This window comes from Poecilia reticulata, chromosome 4, assembly GCF_904066995.2.
Source record: "Poecilia reticulata chromosome 4, P_reticulata-male-v2, whole genome shotgun sequence".
NCBI classification, from domain to species: domain Eukaryota; kingdom Metazoa; phylum Chordata; class Actinopteri; order Cyprinodontiformes; family Poeciliidae; genus Poecilia; species Poecilia reticulata.
The window spans coordinates 22,492,166-22,519,412 of record NC_088833.1 but is presented as its reverse complement, the minus strand read 5'-3'; the positions used below and the strand labels follow the sequence as shown (position 1 = coordinate 22,519,412).

The window sequence follows — 27,247 nt, the reverse complement described above, 5'->3', positions numbered from 1 at the left end:
CGATGTTCTCATTTTGCTTTTTATTCATTTATTACCTAAAAAAAGAAAATGTTCTATCACAAGTCACACTGAAATGTATTGCTTAAGAAAAAAAAATATATTCATATCTTTTTTGTTTTTAAACCTTTTTTTTCCTCTTTTTTTTTGCATTTTTTTTTTTAACTCTTCGGAAACGAGTCTCGGTTTCCGTCATAATCCACCAAAAGAAACAAAAAGGAAAGCTTGTTTTCCGACACGAGCGTGAGCTGCGGCCCGTGACCCGACAACCTTCTCCCCCACCGATTTTTTGTTTTGTTTGTTTTTCTTAAAAATGCACAAAGAAATACATAATTCACAGTTACCATTTTGGTTTCATAAATTAATACAGTCACACATGTGCTACACCGGTCTAGAGCTAGAACATTGTAAATTGTATTCTTGAAACCTGTTATTTTCAATAGTTGGCTACAAGAAAGAACAGGCAACTTAAATGATCAGTATTTCCACCAACGTACTGTCTCTTATTTATCCTCTCTGTAATGCTTTTTGTCATCTTTTTTGTTGTTTTGTTTCTTCTTTTTGAGTTTCACACAGAAGTGAGGCACACACAGAGTATATTTCATACATATACGTAAAAAAAAAAGAAAAAAAAAAATCGTAATAAATAAAATTTTCGAGGGGCTCGGGGTTCATTTGTCCTTTTAATAATTGTCATATCCATGGAAACAGGAAGTGCATGTAGTCTGGAGTCCTTACAGGACCTTTCTCATTCTGAGTCAGGACTGCTTCTTTCCGTCTAAGTACTGCTCGGAGGGACGTGAGGTTCAAACAACAGAGCAACAAACATGGCAACACAATAAAGAAACGGGACAAAGACCTTGTTTGAGGAACGACACCTAATCGCCGAATAGTATTGGCTTCGCTCAAACAAGATTCACCCCTAAAATCTATGACCGTCATGGCTGCGAGTACTACAGTCACATATCAACCAATGAAAACGAGCTTCAATCGACACCGACACTGCAAGGGCAATTTTTAAGGCACAGAAGCCTTGACATAATAGAGACTCCACCAGCTAATAGCACTAAACAACAAATGCCCAGTGTCCTCAGTGACAACAAAATGGTGCCTTGATGAAAAGTCCAACGACGATATGCACAGAAACTTTTAAAACAACAAGAAAGAAAACATTCCCATTCCCCCCAAATGTCTCGTTTTTTTTTTTTTTTGTTTTTTTTTTAGTGAAAGGTAAGGCCACTTAAAAAAAAATAAAACTAACAAAAACTATGAGGTTTACCCAAAAAAAAGGTAATCTCTCACTGCAATCTCTGGGAGTGCAATAGTGGTGTAGGGCGGTCAGTCAGACAGGCTGATAAACGATGCTTCTCTCGAGTGGATTTTGACAGACAGTTCTTTTAAATCCACCGGTCTGCTGGTTCCCCCGCGGACGTATATGTCCACGCGAGCCTCTGTTGGCGTTCGGGCTGGGAGGAGGAGGAGGAGGCTTGGCTAAACAGTTTTTGTCGGCTGTCTGGGTAACACAAAAAAAAAAAAAAAAAAAGAAAAACAAAAGAAAAAAAAAAACAGTGCTTGGGGCGTTGAGAGAGAGAGAGGAAGAGAGTCTTTTGCTCTCTGCTTATCATCATCTTCATCGTAACGCAACAGGAATGTTCGAGGCCGAGCCACAACACGAGTTCATCTTCATCTGTTTTGGTTTTGCATTGTCACTCTTTAGCAGGACACTTTTTTTTTTTTTCTTTAAACAAACATTAAAACGTTAGGTTACAAAAACCTAACCAACAAAAGCAGCATTGTTTCATTTTTTTTTTTTTCCACAAATTCATGCATGTTGTTAACCTTCATTACCAAAGCACCACTTTGTATTTTCTCTTCCATCAATATATATATATAAAAAAGGATCTTTGTAATTTCACACCTTTGCATGCAAAGAAATGTCACCTTTTTCCCCCTGTAGCTTTGATTTATTTATTTTTTCCTCTCTCTTTTGTGTCGTTTTAAGCTCCCATGTGTTAGCAGCAAAACTGTGAAAGGCCTAACCTGATATGTCAATGGGTGTACTGGTCCAGGCACTAGATAATGATGCCAGAAAAATGACGCCGCTGCTCCTCCCTCCTTTGATAAAACTAGTGATAAAGGGCCTCGAACTTTAAACGAGCCGCTACGTTCGACCCACGCCTCCGCTGCGGCTGATCGACACGACGCGAGGAGATCGTAGGGTTTACTCAGGAGATGACGAAACAATGGAATATTCTAAAAATAATAAAAATAATAATAATAACAAAAATAAAAGCCAAACATACACACACACACACCCTCATAAACATTTGTAAAACGTCACAGTTATGTACACAAACTCCCTCGGATAAGTCAGTTCAGGTCTGCAAGACGTCAACCTGGGGCTGGATGACGGGGGGAGGGGGGGTCGCTCTTTATGGTTCGCTGTGGCGAGACGAGATAATTCCACAAATGGGCAAACAAATGGTTGAATGGATGCACATATTTGCTGACAGTCAACAACTTGACTAAAAGCCGCAGAGGGCTGCTGTTTTTAGAAAACAGCAGATAGGAAGAGAAACAAAAATAGAGTTTTCTATCATATATTCTTTTTTTTTTAAAAGATTTTAAAATCCTCTAAAGCACTTTGTAATATTAATTCATTTTGTTCATTTATTAGTCGTTCCTATCGATACCCTTTGTCACTGAGGTCAACATCAATACTTCAATAGTCATTTTCTTTTTTTTTTTTTTTTTTATTATTATTATTCTATTTCAGGCCCCACCTCCTGCTCCTCCTCCTTGCACATATTGACCAGCTGTTATAAATCAACATCATGTGCAAATAAACAAGTACTTTGAACTGTTATATGAAAACCTGAATGCTTTGTGAACAATGCTACATATTGTTTTTTTTTTGTTTATAAAATATAATATGCTTAAAAGTGGAAAAAAGAAAAAAAAAAAAAGGTTTAACCACTCCGTAACAGAGGAAAAACAAAACTGGACTCCGACTGATTGGTTTTGAGAACAATAAGAATGCCCATCGGAATATTTCCACAGTCTCTGGTGCTCCTGTTCTGTTCATAAGTCCAGTGTGGATCTCTTCATTTCTGCCCAGAGTGCACTTAAAAAAAATGTAGGGATAAAAAAAAAAAAAAAATCTGAAAATACCACCACCACTCACTAAATTCTGCTTTGCTCAAGTGGAGATGTGATCTGTGATATCACACCTCGAAAATAAAAGTCTTGTACACTGTAAAGTCCAGTTGTTTTGCCTGTAAAGTCCAAGCATCACACTGAAGTTCCTTTGCTATTGTTGCTGCTTTTCACAAGGTCAGCTGTGAAGGACAGAATGGGATTAGCGTCTGCAGAGGGGGGGGGGGGTGGGGGGGGGGCAAGTGTGTGTGTGGGGGGGTGGGGGGAGGGTTGTTTCTCCCATGTGGCAGATAACAGTCACAAGGACAACTTTTTCTTTCCCCCTGACCTCCTGCCAAGACACAGCCTTCATAATATATTTCCACATTAATCCCAAGAAACGCTTCACAAATTCTACGAATCTTCACAAAGAACGGGGGTGGACAAGGTGTTCAGGCCATCACAAACTCGGACTTTAAGTCGGCCTTGACGTCGGGCTTCCAGACCGAGTCGTCAAAGTCCAGATCCAGGGAGCCCTCGCTGGACATGCTGCTGTTGCTGTTGCTACGCCCGGCCTTGCGGTTTGGCAGCCACTGGTAGGGCGCTCGCTGGTCCCGCCTGGCCTTCCGGCGCAGACGCTTCTGCTGCATCAGCAGCTGCAGACGTTCCACCTTGCAGCGAGTCGCTCGGTTCTCGGTCTGACGGATGCGGTCACCTGCGCGAAACAAAGGGGCACATTAGTATTTCTGTCTGAGACTTGTATAGCTTGGTAACTGGTGAAATAAACTACAAGATCATGAAGGTTTTTTTTGTTTGTTTGTATTTTAACCACTCAATAAACGCATTATAAGTGGAAGGTAGGGGTGCTCTTTTTTTGCTTTTGATAATATTTCTTTAACATGTTTTGCTCCTTCCCCACGTGCTCCAAACTTAAAAGCAGACACTCCATGGAGATGACTGTTAAATCTTTTGATTAACTTCCCATCACTCTGAGTGGGGAAACCTTCCCCCCCACCCACAATCAAATCTCTTAGAGAGCCATAAGCAGGGCCGATAAAGGTAAAAACATATGAAAGAGCCAGCACACGCTCGTGGCTCCCTGTGATATTTGCAAACACAATTAAGTATGACATGCTTCAGTGGGTGTGTGTTCTCCTAAGTGCATTTCTAGCTGTTGATGTGCCTATAGGAGACTCCAGTCTCCAGGGAGAGGTCTTGCATTGCACTGCAAATGCTATCCCAACACCGGCCAAGTCGAGCCTAATTCCATTTATGCGTATATTCGGAGAGCTTAGAAGGAAGGGAAGGCAACCGCAATCTATTAGCTAGCTCCATTAGTATCTGTCTTGGAATTAAATAATTAAATATTGGGCTAGGATGTCAATAAACCAAAGCACAACGGCCATCTCTGCTGTGCACGAGAACACACACAAGGACACACTGGAATCCGCATTACACAAACACACACACACACACACGATGTGTACAGTCATGCATGGATATGGATGCACACAAGCACTCTCTCAAAAGGTCCACACACAAACACACACACACACACACACACGCACGCACGCACGCGCACACACACACACACACACACACATGGACCCAGCACCAACAGGCGCAGTAGCTTTTAACGTGGATCGATGGCAAATTAAAAAGACCTATTGATTAAACCTTAGCTCTAGTGCAGCCATCCATCTCCAGCCCCGGACAACGCTATTGGCTTTCAATAGAAATGCAAGCGAATGGAAATTGTAAGCGATGAGAGAGCCTAGACTAGAAAGAGAGACTAAAATAGTTCTTTTTCTTCTATTTCTTTATTATCGCTCTAGCTTCCAAATCGCAGCTCGTTGAGTGCCCCCCTCTTCCTCCAAACACTGCACCCTTTTTACCCCTTAGCTCACCCCTCCCTCTCCAGTATCTTGGCCCATGTCTCCCCAGAGACAGCTAGGTAGGGCTGTGTGCGGAGAAGAGAAAGAGGTGAAGGGGGGAGGCGGCTGGGGGACGCAGCGAGGAGGGGACGGCGGCGTGGGTTAAGGAATTCCTCCCCCTGAGGCCGGGGGGATGGAATAAACGATGGAGGAAAAAGGTGGAGGGTAAAGGATCAGCCGTAGGTGTCAGTTTGCAGAATCGATTATGGCCTCCTCTGCTTTCCCCCTCTCTATCGGAATGAATTCCGGACTCGGTGTGGGCTTCGTTTACCTCTTTTCTCTGATTTGCTTATCAGGTTGAGCAGTGCAAAGCAATTTTCCCTTTCCGGGACTATTTATTATGCTATAGCAGTATACACTTAAGTAAAGTGCTGAAAGGCTTTTGGAAAACCAGAAAAGGAGGTAACGAGTCGAAAAAGGTTAACGTCTTTCCATTGCATTGGTCATACCATATTTTCTTTTTACTTCAATATGGTCAGCCCTGACACCAACATACATGTGCATCCAGATGCTGCACTTTGTCTGAGGACAATGTGTCACCCCTCGGGAATGAATCCAGTACACCAGAGGTGAGGGGTGTGAGGGGGTGGGGTGGGGGGGTGTCCGGCAATACATCTATTGTTCCTTCTGCACCATGTGATAGCCACAAACGTTGCTGCTAGGCTTTGTTCTCCTCACTGGTCCTCCCTTCGCCTCCTTATTATGTGCACAGACTAATCTGAAGAGAAACTGGCCGCACATAATGAAACAGCAGAAAGCCACTGTTTGCCTATGGACTTAAATCTGTTTCTCTGCAGCAATTTGCTTCCCTTTACCTTGACAAGATAGTCCGTTAGTCTTGATCTTGGTTTCTAAAGGGGGAGTGAGGGGGGTACATCTGCTCTCATCTCAGCATTGCAGAAGGAAACACACACACACACGCATACACACAGAGGGCAGTTTGGTGGGGCGGCAGGAGGTCTTGGCCTTTGGCTTGGCAAGAGTTCTGGGAATGTGCTTGGAGCACCACCAAACTTGTGTGTGTGTGCGTGTGTGAGCTCGGCCATTCATGAGCGTCACTACCGGAGCCCTGGGCGGCTGGGCCGGACACAGCTGGCCGCAGGGATCTCCAGACTATGTTTATGACAGTAAGGCTATTATTAGGGCTGAATACAAAAAAGATTGTGCCTGTGCTACAATCCACGTAGCACAGGCACACATACACACACAGATTGGCTCAGTCTGACTGGATGGGCTGGAGTTTGACGCAAGCACAGTTGCACCCACAGAGAGCCGACATAGGGTATAAATGCAAAGGAGAGATTTAGGGAACCCTTACCCAAACACAACCTTGTGTGACACAGGAAAGACAAACAAGGAAGCAACACTGGTTCCTTTTTTTAGAAATGCGCCACCAGTATCAAACAGAGCACAGCTCAAGGGCACAGAGGAAGGAAATGCCAGTCTCTTCCCCTCTTTTATCGTAAAACCAGCCACACCAAAACCTCCTGAGCAGTCCACTCTCCCTCTCCAAAATGATCCTAGCCTGTCCCTTTGAAGCACGTTTCGTAAATATGCCAGACGACGTAGAAAAAAAAAAAGAGAAAAAAAGAGTCAAGGAGCAAAGAGGTGATCTATGAATAATCAATGCATCAGTCAGTTTCCCTTGCCTTTGAGCCCAGCCCAGCAACACAGCTAGGACTGGAGAAGCGGTAGGGGAGAGGGAGGGGGGGGGGGGGATAGATGGTCCAGTGGGTGGGTATAGTGGGTGGACGGAGGAGTAAGCAGGCAAAAGATGGAGAGAGAAAGGAAGAATAAAAAAAGGAGGAGGGCTGCCGCGTCCAGGACACAAAGGGAGATTAAAGGAGCTTCTCCTTCTATTGATTGTGTAAAGATTGGCCTTCATTTGCAGTTGTCTTATTGCTGTTGTTTGTTTGTTTGTCTAGATAAGTCTTGTGATCTTGCACAGAGAACATTGTGTTTGCTGAGCATCCAGAAAACCAGAGGAAGGAGCGAGGGAGGGAGGGGAAGACAATGGAAGGGGGAAAAACAAACGAGGCCAGGAAAGGAGAGGAAGGGAGAATCACAGTGCAGCAATATCTGCTTCGGTTTCTATCTAGTATTACTGACCGCACTCTCTCCATTGTAGGTGCAAATAATATAAATAATTCATTTTGGAATTAAACTAGAATAATAATGACCTGTAAGACATACATTTATATGCATCTTAGACCACTATTGTAAGGAGAAAAAAAACTGCTGTTGGTCACAACAATTGTTTGTCAAGTTTTCAGATTAATCAGCCTTAATTGGTCAGAGGGCCAGCTAAAAAAATATATTTAAAAACATAGTTAATTTTTTCTTTGCCTGTGAAGATACCAAGAATAAGTGCTACCATGTTGGGATGGACTTTCTCTAGCCAAAAAAGCAAAAAACAATGGGACTACTGTTTGTGTGATGCTAGCTAGACATACTGATAGTGATAGTAACGGAAGATTTATTGGTTACAAGTCAGTATTTGCTTTAATATATTAGGAAATCCCTATTTTACATCAACTGCTTTTGTACATGCATAGTGCAACATTGTTCCTACTTGGTCTGCCAGTGACAGGAAGTGAAAAGGTATTTCGAGCAATGTTCATTGAGTTTCCTTTACCATAGTTCCCAAAAAGCAGTTGAAATCAGCCAAAAATCTCTACCAGAGAGTGTCAGAGTTACAGAAAGCAGAGTTCAGAAATGTGCCCCAAAGGTTTGATAATCCTACATGGAACTAAAGGCTACCCGGTTCCACTCAGTAAAAAAGAAATACTCAACCTACACAGATACATACTGAAGCAACCAATCAAAGCAGAGGTAATATGAGCATCCTGACAGCCAGTGAAAGGGCACTGACGGCCCTGCAGGGACACAAGCTCTTCAATGACTTTTAGACTTCATTTGCATTCCCTCCTTCTTCTCCTCTCCTTCCCGACTATGAAAGGGCACCTGATGTGCTTGGCTGGCTTTCCTGGATACCTCTGTGGCCTTGTAGAGTCGCTGGGGGCATTCGGTCAGTTTTAGTGGCGCATGTGCATCCCAGTCAATATTGGCTGGCGATGAGAGAGGAGTTAAGTTTGCTGGCAGAATGAGTAGCGTGTGGGTCACCGTTTAAGTACAAGACTCGATAAAGTTAAGGGCAAAGAATCCTTCTCTGTCTCTGCCTCATTCAAAGTCACCCTTCCTTTTTCCCCCTGCTTTGCTCTGTCTTAGCTTGCACGAAGCTAACATGACCTGACAAATCAAAAGGAGACAAGGGCAAGTTAAAGGATGTGGAAGACACACATGAGGGGGAAGGGAGCTGTTGGAGAGCCTTTAAGAGCCAACTTTGCTTCTGTTTTGCCCAGTCTTTGTGTGCTCAGTTTGAACGAAAGCAGCTGTAGGGCTAAAAGGTACCCATATAATCCCATAGGCCTCCCCTTCTCTGACCCACAATGGTCCAGCATGGTGCTCTATATACACCCCTCACACAATAGGGTAGGCTGGGCAGGGGGTGATCGACACTGAAGGCTGCAGGGCGGATGGTGGGGTCGGTCCACGCTACACAGCAAAGGAATTTAGCTTAACAATCAGTCTGCTAGACCATGCTAATGCACCCCTGTTCAAACTCAACATGACTCCCATGTTGACAAATCCTCACAACTCAGCAGTTTTACACAGCGAAAGCGGAAAAGCTGGCTGCTTGTATAAGCCCTGGGACTAACTGCATGTGCATGTGTTGAGTTTTTTTTTTTTTTTTTTCTACTCGTGAACTTGCAGCAGAAAGGGTAAAGACTCAAGAGACAGTCGAGGTAGGTGACATTTTCGAGAGGCTGCCTCAACCTTGAGTTCGGCTATGTGCACATACTCAGGCAGATGAGAAGTGCACTTTTTTTCTTTAACTGGAGCTGAATGAGTGAAGGTTCCTCTGAAGCAGTGTTAAGTCCAGCAAGTCCTCCATCAGTTGTCGAATGATAAGATTGCCCTTCAGAGCTCAGTCATTGGTTTGGTTGTAGCTTGCTATGTAGAATAGAAAACAAAGGAGGCACATGGAATCTGCCATTGTGTCACTAAGGTTTGAAATACAACTGAGAGAAACGACAAAAGACGGGCTCCTCTTTCACCCTTAGCCTCTAGTTAAAACTTAACATGCGATATGGTTGATGGTAGAATATAAACACCCATAGGATAAGTAGCTTGGAGTTGTGGATTCAACAACCCTTGTCCTCCGGTGCCTCCTCCTTCTCTTACTGCTGTAGAGCTCACAAAGAAAATGCTTCTCAGGGCTGATTTTTGGAATAAGTCTATTTTTAAAGACCAAATGAACACAGACAATGTATTGATGCACAACACAGACGTGGAAAGAGACGGGGGCGAATAGGAGACGGACAGAGAGATGGATTCTACAGTCGGGGCTGTTTTTGGATGGCTAATAGGGAGAGGGGGGCAGTGGCGTGGGTGGTTGAGTGCAGATGAAGTGACATGGCAAGACTAGGGAGAGGTGGGAGGGGAATAAAGGGCGGGGTGAGTATGGACAAGTGGGGAAGTGAAGGAATGGTCTTTTCTAAGATAGGAAAAATAAGCCTGTGTTATTACAACTGTTCAGTGAGCAGTTGTGAAGGTACTCAGAGTTTGGCAGTGGAATAGTGGTTAATCCCACTGATGCCGGGTTCAGTCTTTACAATAACTTTGAATGTTCTTGTACCGCTTTCAAGCAGGGAACGCACAACATGGGACAAAGCCAGAAGAAAACAATGAATATGTATGAGTTTCTTTTTCAGTCAGCAGAAAATATTAAAAACTAAGCACGTTCTCTTAGGGTCCACCCGAGGAGGACTATTCCACAATATGTGGTCATTGTCCACAAGATTCACCAGTGTTTCTCTATAGAGTGGTTGAATTTCCTCAGCAGACGATAAGGAGGCATTAGAAGACAATGCAGTTTTTCTCCACACAGTCAGTCTAACCTCACAACACTGCCTGAATGTTATCAGTTCTGGACATCTGTCAGATTCTCAACATCCTGAGTGGCTGCTCAGAAAAGAGGGTTTTAAAACATCCAAGCTCTGCACCAGAACCGTATCACGTGCACTACAACACCTGTCCTGGCCCAGCCCTCTTAAAACAAGAACCTGTCGAGGTTTGTCCGGCCCATGCATGTCCCAGCTGCAGCTCTTCTTTAGGACACAGGCTAAGTAACCCAAAGCCTAATCTAATCTAAACATAGCCCAGCCCAGGCTTGAAAAGGTAAACCTATCTCCTTGATGCACAAAAACAAAGCCAACTCGACTGACTGACAAGTGGAGCCTGACTGAACAGGCCTGGAGAAGCTTGTATTGCATTACTAAGGAGACCCCCCCCCCACCCCCCATCTCCTTTATTCACTTCCTCTTTTCATCTGCTTAAAAACCCAAGAGACATATATGCCTGAGTGTTTTTGTTCTTTAGTCAGAGTTTTCAGTTCAACTATCGTCAGTATTTTAAAAGATAAAAATAAGCACATGAAGCACAGTGATGTAAAATCATCCCAACCAAACTGAGATACCCATGATGCGTTCTGAGAACAGAAACAGAAAAAGACAGAGATGACAATGGATTTTTCATTTGATTGCAAAACAAGAACAGAGCTTTGCAAAAATGAGTGGCTGTATTGTCATTTAACACAAATGCTCACACAGACATGCTCCCCCAAAGCGGTGCCAAATGCAGGAACATCTGCTTCGTGAGGCCATTAGGGCGTTAAGGGACTAACAAAGACTCAGTGTAAGTAGGGGTGAGGGGTGTGCTTCTGTTTGTGTTTTTGACATGCTTAGATGAAAAGGTGTACGGAGAGGGCTCACTCACCAGGGGGTTTGCACATGCGGATCTGGCTCTGGCACTGCACCAGTGGATGAAGAGTTGGAGGAGGGCTGCCAGCAGGCACAGAGGTAGCTTTGGCAGAGAGGCCCGTCATCCCAGCGACTGGGGGTGAAGGAGGTGGTGAGGGGGACGGGGAGGTGGGCGACCCACACTGAGTCTGGTAACGGAGCTGGGTGAGGGAGGGGGGCATGCCCTGGTAGTGCCGAGTGGCACTCAGGAGGTCGTTGAGGATCTGCAGGATGGTACCGATATCACGTCTTGGACGCCCATTGCTGTCTTGGCAGTTAGGGTGCAAAGTGCCTGAGAGAGGACGAAAGATAGAGAAAAGTTTTACAAAATGATGCACTACGACTTGTTCGACTTCATTTTGTGCAGTAAGCAAGATTTTCAGTGCGGAGCTCAATGTCTGTTTACCTGAAAAGGTCCCTGAGAAGACTCCGGGAGCATGGTTGACAAAGCTCTCAATGATGGCTCCAGGTTTTCGTGAGCGTGCTGACGGACTAGAACCACTGCCAGGGCTGTTGGTGCTGCAGTTAGCCTGAAGTGAAAACACAATAGAGACAAAAATTAAGTGTGAGTATTTCCACTTTATTACACAAGCAAATGTTCATAGATAGGAGTTGTGAAAACCTTTTTAAAAATCCCTATATTTACATTGTGAAAGCTTAGTTTACTAATCCATACAGTAGCAGGTTACTTCAAACTCTGGCTTAATACATCTTGCCATTTTTTTAGAAGCCACCTTAGCTTTACTGCAATTATTTAATGGTAGTGAAACTGAACTGCTGACAAAAACCTCTTTGCGTGTAGCTCTATTTAAGAGAATGCATGTTGTAGCGTAATGAGGAATAATCATATCCTCTTCTCTTTGTTAAATAGACATTTTTACTTATATATGCTCTCTGCTTGAGTTCACTGATGTTTGTTTGCTTTCACTTTTCATGGCAGCTCTCAGGCAGGTCAAGAGAGAATGAGCAGCACATTTCGCTGTTAAAGATTTTCTAAGTTAAATAAATGATCATAAAAGTTTATGACTGATGATTGACAGCAAGAAAACGGTTTGCTAAATCACTCTATCTTTAGCCCTGCAGCAGTTTGACTAAACCAAAGATTCCTCTCCATTATTCCGGTTGCTACATTGGAGAATTGAATATTTGTGTGCATGATAAAGTTTGTCTAATTATTTAATTATGACAAATTAATTTAGTGTAGATGTAAGATAAGCCATAGGTCTCTTCCCAAAAAACAAAAAAACAACTCAAATATAAAACGGAAGAACATGCATTTCTTGGGGTCTTACCTCAGGGCACAAAACCGGGGCTACAGGGCTGACCTGGCCAATGTCATGGCTGGGTTGACTGGAGGAGGGCTGGTGGTAGTGGTGATGGTGATGATGATGATGGTGATGATGAGATGGAGAGCGGAAAATTCCCCCGGGGATGTGAGACGGGCGAGGGGAGTGGGGTGGCGGAGTAGGGGGGCTACAGTGAGGGGAGGAGGGTGACTGGTGGTACATAGGAGGGAGCGGCTGGTGGTGCGTGTTTGGCAACGGGAAGGAAGGTGAGCCTGAGGAAGAGGAGGAGGAAGCGACAGGATGGGGGCTGGGGTGATTGTGTGGTTGCTGGGGGTGATGGTGGGGGGAGAGCGGGTGAATGTGGGGAACTCGGGGCGGCTGCGCTGTGGGCTGTCCTGCGGCGGCCTCTGTGTTTCCCCGGCTGATGAGGTGCCGGTGCTGGAGCTGGGGACCCCCAGATTGCTGTGCTGCCAACTGAAGCTGAACGAACATCATGTGGTCCCCTACGCGCAGTGCCAGGGTGAGCGGGGAGCGGCCGGACAGGAAGTCACTGACCTGTATACACATAAACAGAAAAACAGAAAATACTTTTGAGTAATGTTTGTATTTCATGAGACCTCTCGGTATCTTTTCCTCAAGTGAAGCAAACTGAATTGAATTCCTTCATGGTAAATGAATATTTTTTATTTTTTTGTCGTAGATAGCATTTGAGTTAGACACAAAAGTGCTTTGAGCCCCTCTTCTCATAGAGACACAGGCATACCACATTTAGACTACCATCCAATCATTCACAGTTCTGTAACAGTGGACTATTTACTTCTGGATAAGGAGACCTATTGGAAAACACACAAACACACACAGACTCCACTCTTTGCTCTCCTCCAACTGCCTCTGGGTCCACTCTTAGTCAGCAGTGTCATTCAGCTCAGAGACAAAGGCCACCCTTCTGTCTGGCTTGTTGCCTGAAAAATCTGTCCCACGTTCAGGAAATACACCCCGCCTGCCTCTCAAGCACAGAATAGTCAATTGTCTGTGGATCTGCAGCGGATCTGGAAGTGCTGCCCATTTTTGGAATTCTGGCAACGATCAACAAGGGCCAAGTGTCGAGGTCTTCACTGACCCGCCCATGGCCCGGATAGATGCACGCAACCGCACATGGGCTAGCTGGTTTGTTAGGACTTGGTTTGGAAGCTTCACGCTAAATACCAAACATTCTGTGCTGAAACTGGCTTTTAAAAGTCTGCGTCTTTTCAACGAGGAGTCATCAAGGGGTCAGAAAGGTTCTTGGTCTTGAAGATTCAACACTGGTGACATCTAAAGCTGTTCCCATACTAAGGCAAACAGAAACCACCCTTTACTGGCAAATACAAAGTGACACATTTATCCAAAAATATTTCAACAGCCCTTGCTGCCTGTGTGCTTTTAGACCCAAGGGGGAAAGGAGTCAGAAACAACAATCTAAATAAGGGCAGAAAAGAGCATAGATTTTGGCAGGAGATAGAGAGGATGAGGGGCCATTCTTTCTTGCTTGGCCTTTGTACCATGTACATTTTTCGCCTTTACTTCTAAGATCTTGGCAACGGTTAACCCCAAAATCGCCAGCCTGTCCTCAAAAAGAACTCTCCATTTTCTTGTGCTTATTTATTTCTCAATCGACCGCGACTCCTGTATTGCCATGGTGACCTTTAGACATCGCTATTCACATGGTGAGGGGGGGGAAGCAGATGGAAAATGAGAGGACAGACAACTAAAAGATCTGAGCGAGTTGAGGTGATATGATGGCTGAACGATCAACAACATTTTTGCAAGGTAAATGTTCAAATATCAAAGTAGCAAAAAAAATTATTATTCAGGAGGTCCCACCACAAACATAACTAAGGTTTCCTTTCTTTTCTGAATGCAAATTCAGCTGCTGATGGATTGTTGATACAGTCCACACCCGCAATGATTACCACGGCATGGTAAGGCAACAAACTCAGCAGGCGTAAGGTGCGGTGTGAAGTGAGGAGGAGGGCAGGGTGGGGCAGGGTATTGCATGAAACTCTATACACAAAAGGTTGCCTGATAGAAAGAAGGAGTGTATATGTGTGCGACTCAAGGGGGGGAGGAGACAGAATCCAAAGGTCGTTGGGGGAAGGAGAAAGAAAAAACGAACAGGCCTGACTAAGGCAGTGACTGACAGCTGTCAGGAGAGAGTCAACAGTCAGCCAACACTACGTCAAAGACCCCAAGGGAGACCGCAAAACGAGCACAGAGAAAAGCATGTGGGGGGTTGGCGCTAGGGCTAATGAGTGAGCATTTCTCTCTGCTCCTGATCACACCTCTCATTCTACACAGGCATGCAGTATTCATATTGATTCTAACTAAACTCCACCTGAGACATTTAATTGAGAAATCAGAAAAAAACTAACAACTGTTACTACAAAACCATGTGCAAAACTTAGTGCTAAAGTAGAAGGTCGTGAGTGTAGTGGACTTTACCTACACCTGTATCTGGTGGGTGTGTGAGCATCAGACAAAAGAAAGGATCATGTGAAATTAGGACTCCTACATACTTATCATGACAATAGCCTGTGATTTTCCAGGCTCATGTTTTTAGAGATTGCAATGATTTTCATCCAATTACCTATGTACACCAATACAAAGCCTGGTTATGAGTTCATGGATGTATAGATGCAATATTTCTAAAATAGGATACAGTCCTAGAAACACAAATTTCTAAGTTCTCCCCAGGCCTGGAAAATACTTCAATCCAAAATCATTGTTTAGGAACATTTAAAGGTGCCAAGACTAAACAGGGTATTTGCTTTACAACTTTGTTTTTTTCTGTGTGAGGGTGTGCAAGCAGAGGCAAAAAAAGAAAGTGACAGAAAAGACATGACAGTGAGTGACAGCAGGAGAAACAAAGAGGAGGCTTGATTACCCTTATAATAACTAGTGTGGATTATTCAAAACCACCAAGATGAAAATCATGTACTCCCACTGAGCTCACAACACCACATGGCAGGCTTCAAATTAGCCTCCAAGAGAGGCAAGCTTTCTTCCTCGCACCTCGTTAGTTTTTTTTTCCTTTCTTCTCCTTCTTTTCCCTCCTCCGTTCGATTTTTGACACTCACAAGTCTCAGCCATTGAGTCATGAAGTCAAATTAGAAGTCGCTTGCACAGGCCGTGTTAGATCTCGCATACATGTGAGCTAAATGTGTGTAACACCGAATGTGACTCATTTGGGGTCTCTGCAGATACACATGCCACCCACCACAACCTCGGCTTCAGGCAAGCAACTAAAAGGCCACAAACCCACATAAACATCCATGTCTCATTAGAAGGGAAAATGACAGGGAACATCTCGATGACTATCTGATTGGCAGCTCATATCTGTGCGGTCATCTTTCACGTCCCCCAGAAGATAAACACAAAGAGCCGCATTGAAACCTCCAGGTGTGAAATTCCTCTCCTGAAAACATGCCGTTTCCCCAACAATTCTTAGACTCCCAGAAAAGAAAATATAAGAGAAGGGCAAATGGTCTGTGTAGCTCTGAGCTGTGGAGTGGAACACCTGAAATAGTTCTTATCTCTTTAGGGATGGGAGGAGGCGGAAGATGTTACATCCTGCCTGCCAGAGGCTAGATTGGCAAGCGATCGTGTAACAACAAGCCTTTTCCAGACGGACAGAGACTAAGAGAGAAACAAGAGGAGGAAATGTGTTAGAGAGTATGTCTATATGTCTGTGTGAGAGAAAGATGGTAGATGGGAGGGAGTGGGGCTCTCTGGCGCTGGAGAGTTGGCTAGTAAATGATTCCCAGTGGTCTCGGCTAGCAGCTCAGCTCCAGTCCAAACATGCCTGTCTGCTCTCGAGAGCCCAGCCAAGACAGCTAATGTAGCTGGCCACCGCTGACGTCAGGACCAACACTAGCTAGGTTTTCTAGACATTACAGACAAACAAAAGAGAGTTTTGTTTTTGCTGGTTTTTTCAGCCTCTTACCATCTGCCACCTTTGTTCTAGGTTCAACCTTTGCCATTTTATAAGAAAGGCAACCATTATGTACCTTTAAGGTTTTGGTAGACCCCTATTTCTCCAGGTATAAAGTGAAGACATCTACTGTTGCACTTTTCCTATATACCAAATATGAATTAATATCCACCAGGGGCATGTTCTGTACCGGTTTGGCAACTGACACGTTCAAATAAATCTCTACACTCCACTCGGTGTTCTGCAAGGAAATGTGGTTTTATGACTTCAATAAATAATATTTACTAGCAGGAAGTCAATTAGAATTGTTCTGATTTAATCATGGTTGCTAATCTGTCACATTTCATAAAGTTCAGCTGGGACCCTCTGAGACAAAGGAGTCCATCATTGTGCTCAGAAGGTTGAAATGACAGAAGTTACATGCAAAAAAAAAATAAAATAAGGAGCTGGCTAACAAGCCAGTCCCTTCAATCCCTCAGTTTTCATCACTGCCGGCCAGGACATGGTATTTTGTTTAGCAGGAGGCGTTGGTTGCCATGCACTGAATGGGAAGAATATGATAAGGGGCAGCTTGGAGGGATGAGTAGTAGAGACAAGATGGAGGAGAGGGAGAGGAGGAGAAAAGGTGGTATGTGGGACAGAGGGAATCAGGATGGTGAAGGGGGGATGGAGGATGCGGGCAATGGGGGTAGGGTGTCAGAGTGGTAGAGGGTGATGAAATATTCAGCGAGAGTGTGCCTCTGGCTCCCACCCCCTTTTTTTTTCTCCCTTTCGACATCTCTGCCTGACAGTTTTATTTATTGGGGTCCCTGTGGTTCAAGGAACTCATTTGCAGTCGTTCTTCCTTTGCACACTAAGCGAAGTAAGGCAGAGAGATAAGGACTGAGGGAGGAAGAGAGAGGCTGAGAGTCTAAAAGAGGCTGGGAGGGAGGTGGTGGGGGATGGAGCGTGCTGGCAGCTCTGAGCTGACATTCATGAACAACTGAGCAGCTTTGTGTCAGAGAAAAGAGGATAGAGGATTGGAAGGCGGGACAGGAGGGGGCTGGAGGGAGGGAAGTCACAAGAGAAGGAAGCCGGCTTCTCCAGCCACATTTTGCTTCCAGTGCAGCTGCTCACCTGTCGAATGGCAAGGTGAAAGGTAAGCTTCAAAAAGTTGCTTATTAACCTGCCCATCGACCTAGATGGTTTGATCGCACCAGGACACTATTGATAGTCTCTGAGCAGACACACAAGCTAAAGATGCAATAACAGGCTCTTGAAAGAGACAAGGAAGAAAAAAATCAATGAGTTGCACCATGCCCTAAATCCTAAAGGTAGTCAGGAGGGGGTAGAGGGCTCCTGAAAGGGTCTATTAGAAAGATAGCTGTCTGTAATACGGTCTGATAAGAAACAGACAGTGTGAGCAATAAGTAATGTCCAGCTCACTTCCAGAGAATTTATTCACCTGTTAAAAGAGAGCCCAGAGTGGCAAAGTTCAAAACAATCAAGTTCATGCAAATAGTGCACCATATACTTCATTTACACTAACCACGAAACCTAGAATTGACAAAACAAAATGACCACAATTGCCATTGTGAGGATGTGGATACAGTTAACAACAACAACAAATGCTACACACAAAGGTAAAGGTATAAGAGAAAAAGTCAAGGGAAGGGAAAGACAATGAGGGAATAGGGATACAGGAAGTCAACAAAGCAGTGCAGAAACAGCTGTGATGCATCCGTGAAAAATGCTTAAGTCTTTCCAAAACTTCCTCTTTCAAAATCTCTTCGTTAAAAACCTCAGTCGCTTTGACCCTATGCCAGTCTGTTTCAGACTGGGAGTTTCGGATATGGGTGGTGGCTATAAGACCTGATATTCCTGGCCTCCATCCTGCCACACAGTAGCCACACTAGTCACGATGCCTGCTACTCCAATCACACAAGCACCGTGTCACAGAGGAATGGAAAACAATGACAGTCACGACTCGAACAGAGGCAAATAAGACTCCCCTGGCCGCTCAACGAGGGAACACACAAAGATAAAGACATTAAAAATGGATGTTGGCACATGCATACGCCCACATAAGCCCAATGCGACCAGATGCATGTGCACAATAGGACAATGAAATCCACAGCAAAATCCACCTCTCTCTTGATTGCCCCACAACACACCTTGATTCCCTAAGCCCATTCCAACATCTCCCTTCGACTGTGTTTAAGCAATACAAAAGGGATTACACAGGTGCAAAAATAATGTGTGATCAGCTTATTAATGCAATTTTCAAGGCCAGGATTTACATGAGCAGGGACTGAATGGGCCTTTAGATCAGCATTGTCTTTTCTTCCGTACACAATTTGATTTAGACATCCAGTACCAAATTAATTTCTGTAGCTTTCATTGATAGAACAAAGAAGGCAAATTATCATTGTAAAGAGCAAAGACTCTTTCTCTTAAGCTACAAGCATAAAAAAATGCTTCTTTTTGTTTTTTCTTTTTACTTCAACAATGGCAAAAAGACACGGGGATCTTGTCACACTGGCCATTGGACTCAGTTGGTAATTTTTCAATTCTTTGCACTCAGAAATCCTCAATGCAATTACTCTCCAATGATTTCCAGTAGTGCCAATAGGGTTGATTAACTAGCATGTAGATAAGGTGGTGCACAGGTAGCAAGACTGGAAAGAGAAACATATCGACCATGTGCATTGAGCTGTTTTACACACAGCCTTGAACCGAGACAGACAGTCACGGGTACACAAATCTTTCTGTATGTTACGGCCTTTATTGCCCAATGGCATGTGTAGACATCCCATCAACTACCCCCAATATTCAAGGGTATACCATACACAAACACAGCTGGACGCGTTACTGAATGACTCGTCCAGACCTCCTCTCTTTCATCTCCCCTCCACCTGTCTTGTCAACTTTGGCACTCCCTGAGGGATGCAGAGCACAGGAAATTAGGTAAGGGTGACTCAGAGGTGACTGCAGACAGATTGTTAGGTCTTTTTAGTTTGCATCTGCCTGCCTACAGGGACAATGGCAAAGCTGAGCTCCATCCGTGGTTACTTGAGTGAGACAAAGATGAGAGGGAACCGTGGGTTTGTGGGGGGAAGGCGGGAGGGAGCATAAGGACAAGAGGTGCCTGTCGGTGGGAGCGAGAGAGGAAAAGTAGAGCAGATATGTTACAGTGTATTCTACTGGGACATATGGAATGGCAGCACGCAGCTTCCTCCCTGAGCAATCTGTACGCATTCAAGACAAAAATTTGTCAATTTGCATCCAGCTGAGCATCACTCCAGTTGGGCTGGGCATTGATTCTGAAATCAGGATGCACCACTCTTGCTTGACTCGCCGACAGCAGCCAATGCATGCACGCAGTATAAGCAAGGACTGTGGGGTTACAGCTCAGCTTAAAGAGTGACTCAAGCATTGATGGTTTGTGAGCTGGGCAGTTTGGTGCTGATGCTTTAAGACAGGAACAAAGAGATGACTAAATGGGGGGGAAGTGCATTTGGAGGGGGATGGTGAGGGTGATGGCTGCCCGCCTGGTTGGCTTTTATTCGAGCATCAACGTGCATCAATGAGCAAATAGTCTCTGTGTTTCGAAAGTAACACAAATTCTTTTGGTTTCTGTCAACTGCAATAATCAATAAAAGATGAAATTATGTCACTGCTTGAATTCCCTTCATGTTACTTGACTGGCTACTGTACAAGTACACGTTCGCTTTATTATATGGTTCAGGTTTCTTATTGCAAAGATCAGAAATCCTACTAAGTACATCCTTTCAATTCAGATCTGTGAGTGTAAATATAAGCCGTACACACAACGTCTCCTTAGCAGACAGTAGGAGAAGAAAGTAGTGCAGGCGAGCGCATTCTGATGGGCTGTCAGGGAGTCAGTGGCTTAATACAGCTTAGATGTCATGAAAAAAAGGCCCTAGTTGATGCCAGACGAGGAATTAAGGCAGCTAAAGAAGCCAGCCATCATGGCCAAACAGAGGCAGCTACAGCCAAACTTGCAAACCGCAGCACATTTAAATTATAGTGCCTTGAGAGAGCTGTTAAGCAGGAACAAGAGAGGGAGAAGGAGAAAATGGGGGACACTGGGGAGAAAAACATAATTTCGATAATTACCAGATCTCGACTTCCATAAAACATTTTCCCTATAACGTGACACACACACACACACACACACACACACACACACACACACACACACACACACACACACACACACACACACACACACACACACACACACACACATACACACACACACACACACACACACACATTCCTCAGACAAATCAGCGTGTTCTAGCAAGCTGCTTTCCCAGCTATATAGCCGCTAGCCGGGGACATCTAATCCAGATAAAGGAGAACACATGAGGTGATCCACTCAGTCCATATTCCATGAACACACACTTCCTGGAAAAACACTCAAACTTGAAATGGGACCTCACTTAACCAGAGAGACATTTAGAAAGATAAGTGCTTAAATAAAGGGGGTCTGCGGGTTTATGTCCACTTCATCTGCAACTACCCAAAACCCACCCTGAATCACCCGGGGGCTATTTTTAGGTGTTTAGGAATATCAGTTACCGTGTCAGACACTTTTAAAAAGCTAAGTGCATTGATTGATTTTTGATAGCCAGCGCCCCCCCACCCTGAGTTAGAAGGAAGAAAGGAAATGAGGGAGAGCTTTTGGTGATCCTGTTTTCTAATCTTACCCCATATCACTAATCTCCCCACAATCTATAGCATTCCATTTTGCTGCATGAATTATAAATTCAATCAATTTCTCAGGATATATACACACAAAAGCAGTGTTAGGCCTTTTCGTGAACTTTCCCCCTCGTACTATTATGATTCACACGCTACCCTTTATTCTCACAGTCCTCTTATGCAGGACTACAATCAGCATATGAATCTGGAAGTAATGTAAACGGTAAGCGGTTCTTAAGAAAAATGCATCTGACTCATAACGAATCTTAGCGAAACAGGGTTAGGACTCAGACGAGAGGCAAAGTGAGGAAGCTGCTCTTCTGGGTTGGCAGCTGAATTATCATCTACATCTGGTGAAGAAGTAAAATATATATACATTTTTCCCTTCTTGTTTTATATTGACGGGCAAGGCTTACTTCTAGCTCACTAGTGCTGAAAAAAAAAAAAACCACACACACACACATATATAGCAACATGTCTACACACCTACACACATGTAGTCATCTGCTGTCAGCGCTACGAGGCGCATGCTGAGTTCACACACAGACGACAAGGCCAGGATTTCCACCATAAAATTATCAGGGAGGCCATAGAGAACCACAGCTTGCTATCTCTGAGCAGTCCGCATCCTCCGATTTAAAAATTCTGACTGAGTGCAGGTTGGCGTTGTTCTCTGGACAAAAACCTTGCAAACCCAGAGTGCTCAGTTTCACCATCGGTTTGACATCACACTGATGCAGTTTCGTACGTCTCACCGTTGCCCAACACCGCCAAAAGGAAGTGGATGTGAGTCAGTCAGTCAGCTGCACACAGCTTCATACGTCACAATGTTGTCTAAGTGTGTTCGGCCTTATCACCTCTCTTCTTGCCAAGGTTCTTTCTGTGGCTGATGAGAAGCTTTTTTTTTCTTTTGCTTTACTCTCACTATTGATCATTTCAGTGAGTCATGTCACACTGACTCAAATACATACTGTATTTAATAAGGCCTAAAGAGCTGTTTCACTGTAAGTGCAGGGTGTGGGCCCATCTTAGGACATATATGCATGTGAGGCTTCCAGGAACCCTATGCTAATACAGAATGAGAAGGCTGCCATCTGATGATCCAGCACTCTGTTTATGAGTGAGTGAGACTACAGTATACTCAATTGCCATGCAGCCTCAGCACACTTCCTGGAAACTAGCCAGTATGCGTGCGTGTGTGTGCGTGTGCATCTGTGCATCTGCTAAGTCCGTGAAATACAGAAGAAGTGGAGAGATTGTAGAAATAGAAACATGAAAGTGAGCACCAGGCCTCTTAAGTGCTCACAAATAAGTCTTTTTGTGTGTAGTTTACTCTCTGATAGTCTTCTGCAGCAGCGTGCATACACACGCAAACACACGCTGTTGCAGACGTTACTAGGATACAGAAGGGTGTTGCTGCTTATTATATCCCAACAGCTCACACAGGATGCCTAGCTTGGCTTGTTTAGGGGGCCAAGATTAAACAATTGAAACATCATTGTGCAGCCTTGCACAGCTTGTATCAAATTAAGTAATTTCTGAACACAGCTAACTACAGTTAAAACTCTTAAAAAAAACACACACACACAAAAAAACCCAAAGAGGCACAAAAAGAGGCTGTTGAGTAAGCTCATAAGCAGAGATAGAACAATAAATATAAAAATTAGTTCCTCTGCAACATTCTTGTAATTCAAAGCAAACAACTTCCTTACCTGAGTTTCTGTTAGACTCTCCAAGGCTTGCATTACTGACTGCTCTGGTCTTGATGCCTGAGACTGCACAGAAATAATAATAAAAAAAGACATTTATGCTTTATGTAAACAAATGAATTTTTGCAGCTTTTAAATAAACTGAATGTGCATTCTGTAATTTTATTCCAAGCTAAACCAAAATAACATCAGGACAAGGCTTACCATTAATCCTGCTTCGACTGTTGGTACAAGTGTTAACTTGCTCCCATCAGAGATGCCTAGATCCTGGAGTTTGCCTGAACTTAGTCGCCTGCAGGGTTACACAGATCGAGATAATTAGACTATGCTGACAGTATCTTCTCTCTCTATGGACACCCAAACACCCCTCAGCAAGGAGTGCTTGGGGGAGTTCGGGGGTGTTAGGCAGACTTCAAAACTAGTTTGGAAAAGAGCCGTGGGTGAAAAGCTTCATGAAAGAGATGTATTGATTGGGCTGTCATTTTTCAATTTCGACTATAGTGCAGCTTGACAAGTGCTCGCAGTGGATATTTGGCACTGCTGCCACTTGCCTAAGTGGAGGTAAGTACTTTCTACTGGCTGTGCGAGCAGGCAGAACAAACTGCAAAAGCTGTGACAAGAAACAAATGGCTCTGCGACGCAGTTTTATGATTGGTGGCTTAAACAGTTTTACAATTTTAGATCTTAGACAACCGCACGTCCCAAGATGGGTTTTCTTCGTTCTGCACTTTGATGTTTGTTGCAGAGAAGGAGCAGCCATGTCTGCTCCAAAATACTGCTTCCCTGTAGATCACGACACCCTACAAACACGCTGTCCATGGGTTGCTCTTCTTCTTCCCCAAGCAAAGGAAGATGCTTAGGACAGCCTGCTGCACATGCATGACCCAAATGTTACCCTGTGCAGCTGAACAAAGGCAGGCAGAGCCGGCTTTGCAGTAGGCCTACACTTCCGAGGCGCAAGAGGAGATTAAGACGAGGGGGTGTTCAGGTTTTAAAGGATGATGTGATTTGTAGGGTGATTACAATAGGTAGGAGGGGAAGCAGATCGAAAAACAATGCCAGCTGTTTGCATGTAAAGCAATCCCCCTTTCCAGTTTTGAAATAACTAGAAAGGGGGATTGAAATAACTTGTTTAAGTTGCAGAGCATTTGAGAGCTTTAGTCTTGAATAGCAAAAGGGTTAACTATTCCTTCTCCCTTGCAGCCCTGCTTGAATGCTGCGATATTCAACAATACTCCAGCCAGTCACACCATACAGAAACCACTACATTATTATCCCAAATATGTGTTGTTAAGCATCTTATCAATGTACGCCGCCGCTATACGTGAGACTCCTCTTATGAATGCATGTTTTGATTCATACAGCAAAGCTATAGAGCCATAATTTCTGCATTTAAATCAATTCAAGTCTGCAGATTTCATCTCCCAACAGTCCTCACGCAGTTTTAGCAACGGTGTGCACTCACTCAGCAGTTTAATGTGAACGTTTTTTCATGTACACCTAGACCACCTCAGGCAAGGTTACTCCCCCTATTCTTTCTGTGCGACCAAAAAAAATAAATAAATTACCAGAGCATGAAAGGGTTAATGCAACAAACGTGCCCATCTTAAAACTGCAGAATACTGTTACGGCTGGTGATGTCAGTGCGTGTAAAGAGAGGTTTCTTAAAGGAAAATACCACATAGAAATCGCGAGATCGTTATCCTACACAATGCATTCGGTTAAAACACCGCCGTCCACCTTGTGGGATTTTACTCACGTTTCTTTGTGCAGCAGAGCGAGTCTCTCTTTGGGTACTTTGAGTCTTTGCGAGAGCCTTCTCTTCAGTCCCTCCACGGTCTCCTCCTGGGGCAGGGAGAGCTCGAAGCGTGTGCCTGTGGTGGAGTGGATGTACAGATTCATGGAGGGTTCAGCCGGGACGGCCTCGCAGGACGAAGTCCCGCGACTGGTGCAGCTCCGGGCGCTAGGATGCTGGTCCATTCGATAACCTGTGCTCGGAGACGGCGGGGGGAAGGGACGGGAAGGGAGGAGGGAGGGAGGGAAGACAAGACGAGCAAGAGTCGGGATGAAGAAAGGGTTTAGGAGGAGGAAGCGGAATCCGTCGCTTCGACTATCGTCTCTTAGAAGGCAGCATTCAGAGCTTTCTGTCTATTAACCCTTCCGTGCGTCCTCCGAGAGTCGGAATAAAACCAAGTCCGGTCGATTTCATGAGAACGTCCCCGCAGGAAATCAACTAACACTGCAGAGTCGCTTTTCGCTTTGCTTGATCTCCTTATTTAAATCTCCTTGCAGCGTTTTTTTTTTCTTTTTTCTTTTCTTTCCAAGTTGCAAGCAAGTCTTCCGAAATGCTACATTGGGCAAAAGCCAAACAGAAACGGAATTATATTGTCAGCGAAAAAAAAAATAAAAAAAGAAAAACGAAAAAAGAAAGAGTAAAAAAAAATGCAGGCGATCGTATGTAATAACCTTTAAAAATGCGCGGTTTGATTAGAAAAAAAAATAGTAATAAACTCCTTCTGAATGTTAACTGAGGTTCCTGCAACCTTCAGAGGAGCGGAGCTGCAAGCCCTGTTCGGCTTAGAAGCGAGAGGCTCTCCGCAGCGCTCTCAAACCTACAGCAGCCCCAGTGGATGTACCGACAATGAACATTGTCACAAAGTATCCCACTTCCACCATCGATGAAAATCCGCCCACAACCCCCGGAGCAACCGAGCCAATCGCGGCCGAGCTCTTTCAGGACGCTGCTGATGTCAGCCAATTAAAATGTGAGATCCACACCCACGTGGAGGGCAGACGAGTTTAGGCCATTCATAATAAATTACAGCATAGAACAAAGTATGTGCCCACACCACGCAGAAGCTCAAAGCTGCTTGTCCGTGTTCCTTTAAATCTACCAAGGCAGAGGAGGTTTGAAATTATATGTTTATATCAATCATTACCGGCTTATCACTTTCTATTATTTTCAAATTTCTCAGCATACATTTGTAAAAAACACGCTCAAAAATAGCACTTCTCCTCAAAATAACAACTACTCATCAGAGTGCAGACAACTATTCTGAAGCACCATACTGTAAAAGTATCAGCATTAAAGATAAAGGTTCTGGCAGTTGTTGTTTTTTTTTTTTTCTTTCGTTCAGGTAGCACCATCTACTTTAAATACCTGTTGTAAACCGTAACGCCCTGTTTTCAGTAAGTCTTATCAGATATACTGTAATGATATTTATAGAACTTCCCCCATGAGCGCAGAAGCATGCAGTCGTGCAGCATCACTAAAACGGCCGAGAATATTATGCAAATATCCACATTGTAAACAATCAGCTCTTCCCGTAGGGAACCAGGATACCAGATAACTCATAATGGGTCCTCTATTTATCCCACGTGTTCCAGCGAAAAGAAACCGGAATATGGCAGCCAATTGAGTATGTTCGTGCAAGAAGTTACATCATGCACTGCTCCAATCACTTTTTTGTGATCCTCTACTCTTAATTTGAAAAAAAAAAAGAAGAAGAGAAATATGTCGTAGAACACTTGGAAGTATATTTACTTAAGAGACGTCGACTGCCTTCAGAGGAAGATCTCTGGGCAAACTGACGTAAAATAAGATACTCAGTCGCCCCCTAGTGGATTCCACAATAAAAACCTGCAGTCGTGTCATTCATTCTTTAGTAAACTAATATTAAACATATATATATATATATATATATATATATATATATATATATATATATATATATATATATGTGTGTGTGTGTGTGTGTGTGTGTGTGGTATATTTAATTTTTACTGCTAAGTATCACGATACAAGGAGACAATTATTATACTATGCGCATATTGATGACACGTCTCAAGTTCAAAGTGAAATTCGCAACGAAATAAGTTAGTTGCGTTGTTAGAACTCACACGACGAACGGTGAACAAAGTTGACCCTTCCTACAGAACAAAGCCCAAGTCAGGCTTTTCTAAAACTTCTCAACCACACGCAAACTTTCTAAAAATTGTATAATTGCGTACTTACCAATTATTGTGGCGAAAACTGTAAAGCTTCGCTGGGAATTGAGCTGAGTTCCAGTCTGTTCCCCCAGCTTTGGTATGTAAGGTAAACCAAACTCTTAGATAAATCCAAACAACTTGAATACCATCCACAACAGTTTTGTATCTCTGCTCTCCGTATTTCGCCGGCTCCTGTGTGTGTCACAGCTCGCCTCTTCACGCACTTTAATAGCAGTCCGGGAAGTCTTGACCAATAGCAGCGGATATGTCCCAATGCGTCCGGCTGTTCTCGGTACGCCGGTGTGTTTCTCGGTGATAACAGCGCAGCCGGGAAGGTGAGACTCCTCTTTAAACTGGCTCCGTTCGGATATGGGTGGAGACAAGAGTTCTTGTTGTGTCAACAGTTGATTTAAGGTGGAACTCCATCCTCGCGCTACAGCAAGATCACGGTGGTGGTGGTGGTGGTGGGGGTAGTGGGGGGGGGGGGGGGGTCCACGCAAAACAGCGGCAGACTGAGGTATCCAATATCCAACTGCGTCAAAAGCCGTGACTATGTCCGAGTCTCAAAGAGGGGGTTCGCAACTGAATTAGACACTATACGGTGAAAGTGAATTCTCCAATCAGTCTCATACCACCTTAAAAGAACGTCAATGAA

At 44.1% G+C, this 27,247-nt stretch overlaps 1 protein-coding gene across 1 annotated transcript; it reads right to left on the bottom strand.

Annotated features, from left to right (window-relative positions):
• Positions 1-26,992, bottom strand: midn (midnolin). The gene is made up of 8 exons (XM_081606478.1): positions 26,618-26,992; positions 24,362-24,590; positions 22,807-22,894; positions 22,606-22,668; positions 12,220-12,768; positions 11,334-11,457; positions 10,905-11,219; positions 1-3,847 (listed from the first exon to the last, which is right to left on the bottom strand). The coding sequence occupies exons 2-8, from the start codon at positions 24,580-24,582 to the stop codon at positions 3,585-3,587; spliced, it is 1,623 nt and encodes a 540-aa protein (XP_081462604.1). The 5' UTR covers positions 24,583-24,590; positions 26,618-26,992; the 3' UTR covers positions 1-3,584.
• Between the last annotated feature and the right edge of the window lie 255 nt (positions 26,993-27,247).

Coding starts and splice junctions, on each gene's coding strand:
- midn (XM_081606478.1), bottom strand. CDS start 24,582: ATGGACCAGCATCCTAGCGCCCGGAGCTGCACCAGTCGCGGGACTTCG. Junction 22,895..24,361: donor GCTCTGCTGCACAAAGAAAC/GTGAGTAAAATC, acceptor GTAACCCTGCAG/GCGACTAAGTTCAGGCAAAC. Junction 22,669..22,806: donor CAGTCGAAGCAGGATTAATG/GTAAGCCTTGTC, acceptor ATTTCTGTGCAG/TCTCAGGCATCAAGACCAGA.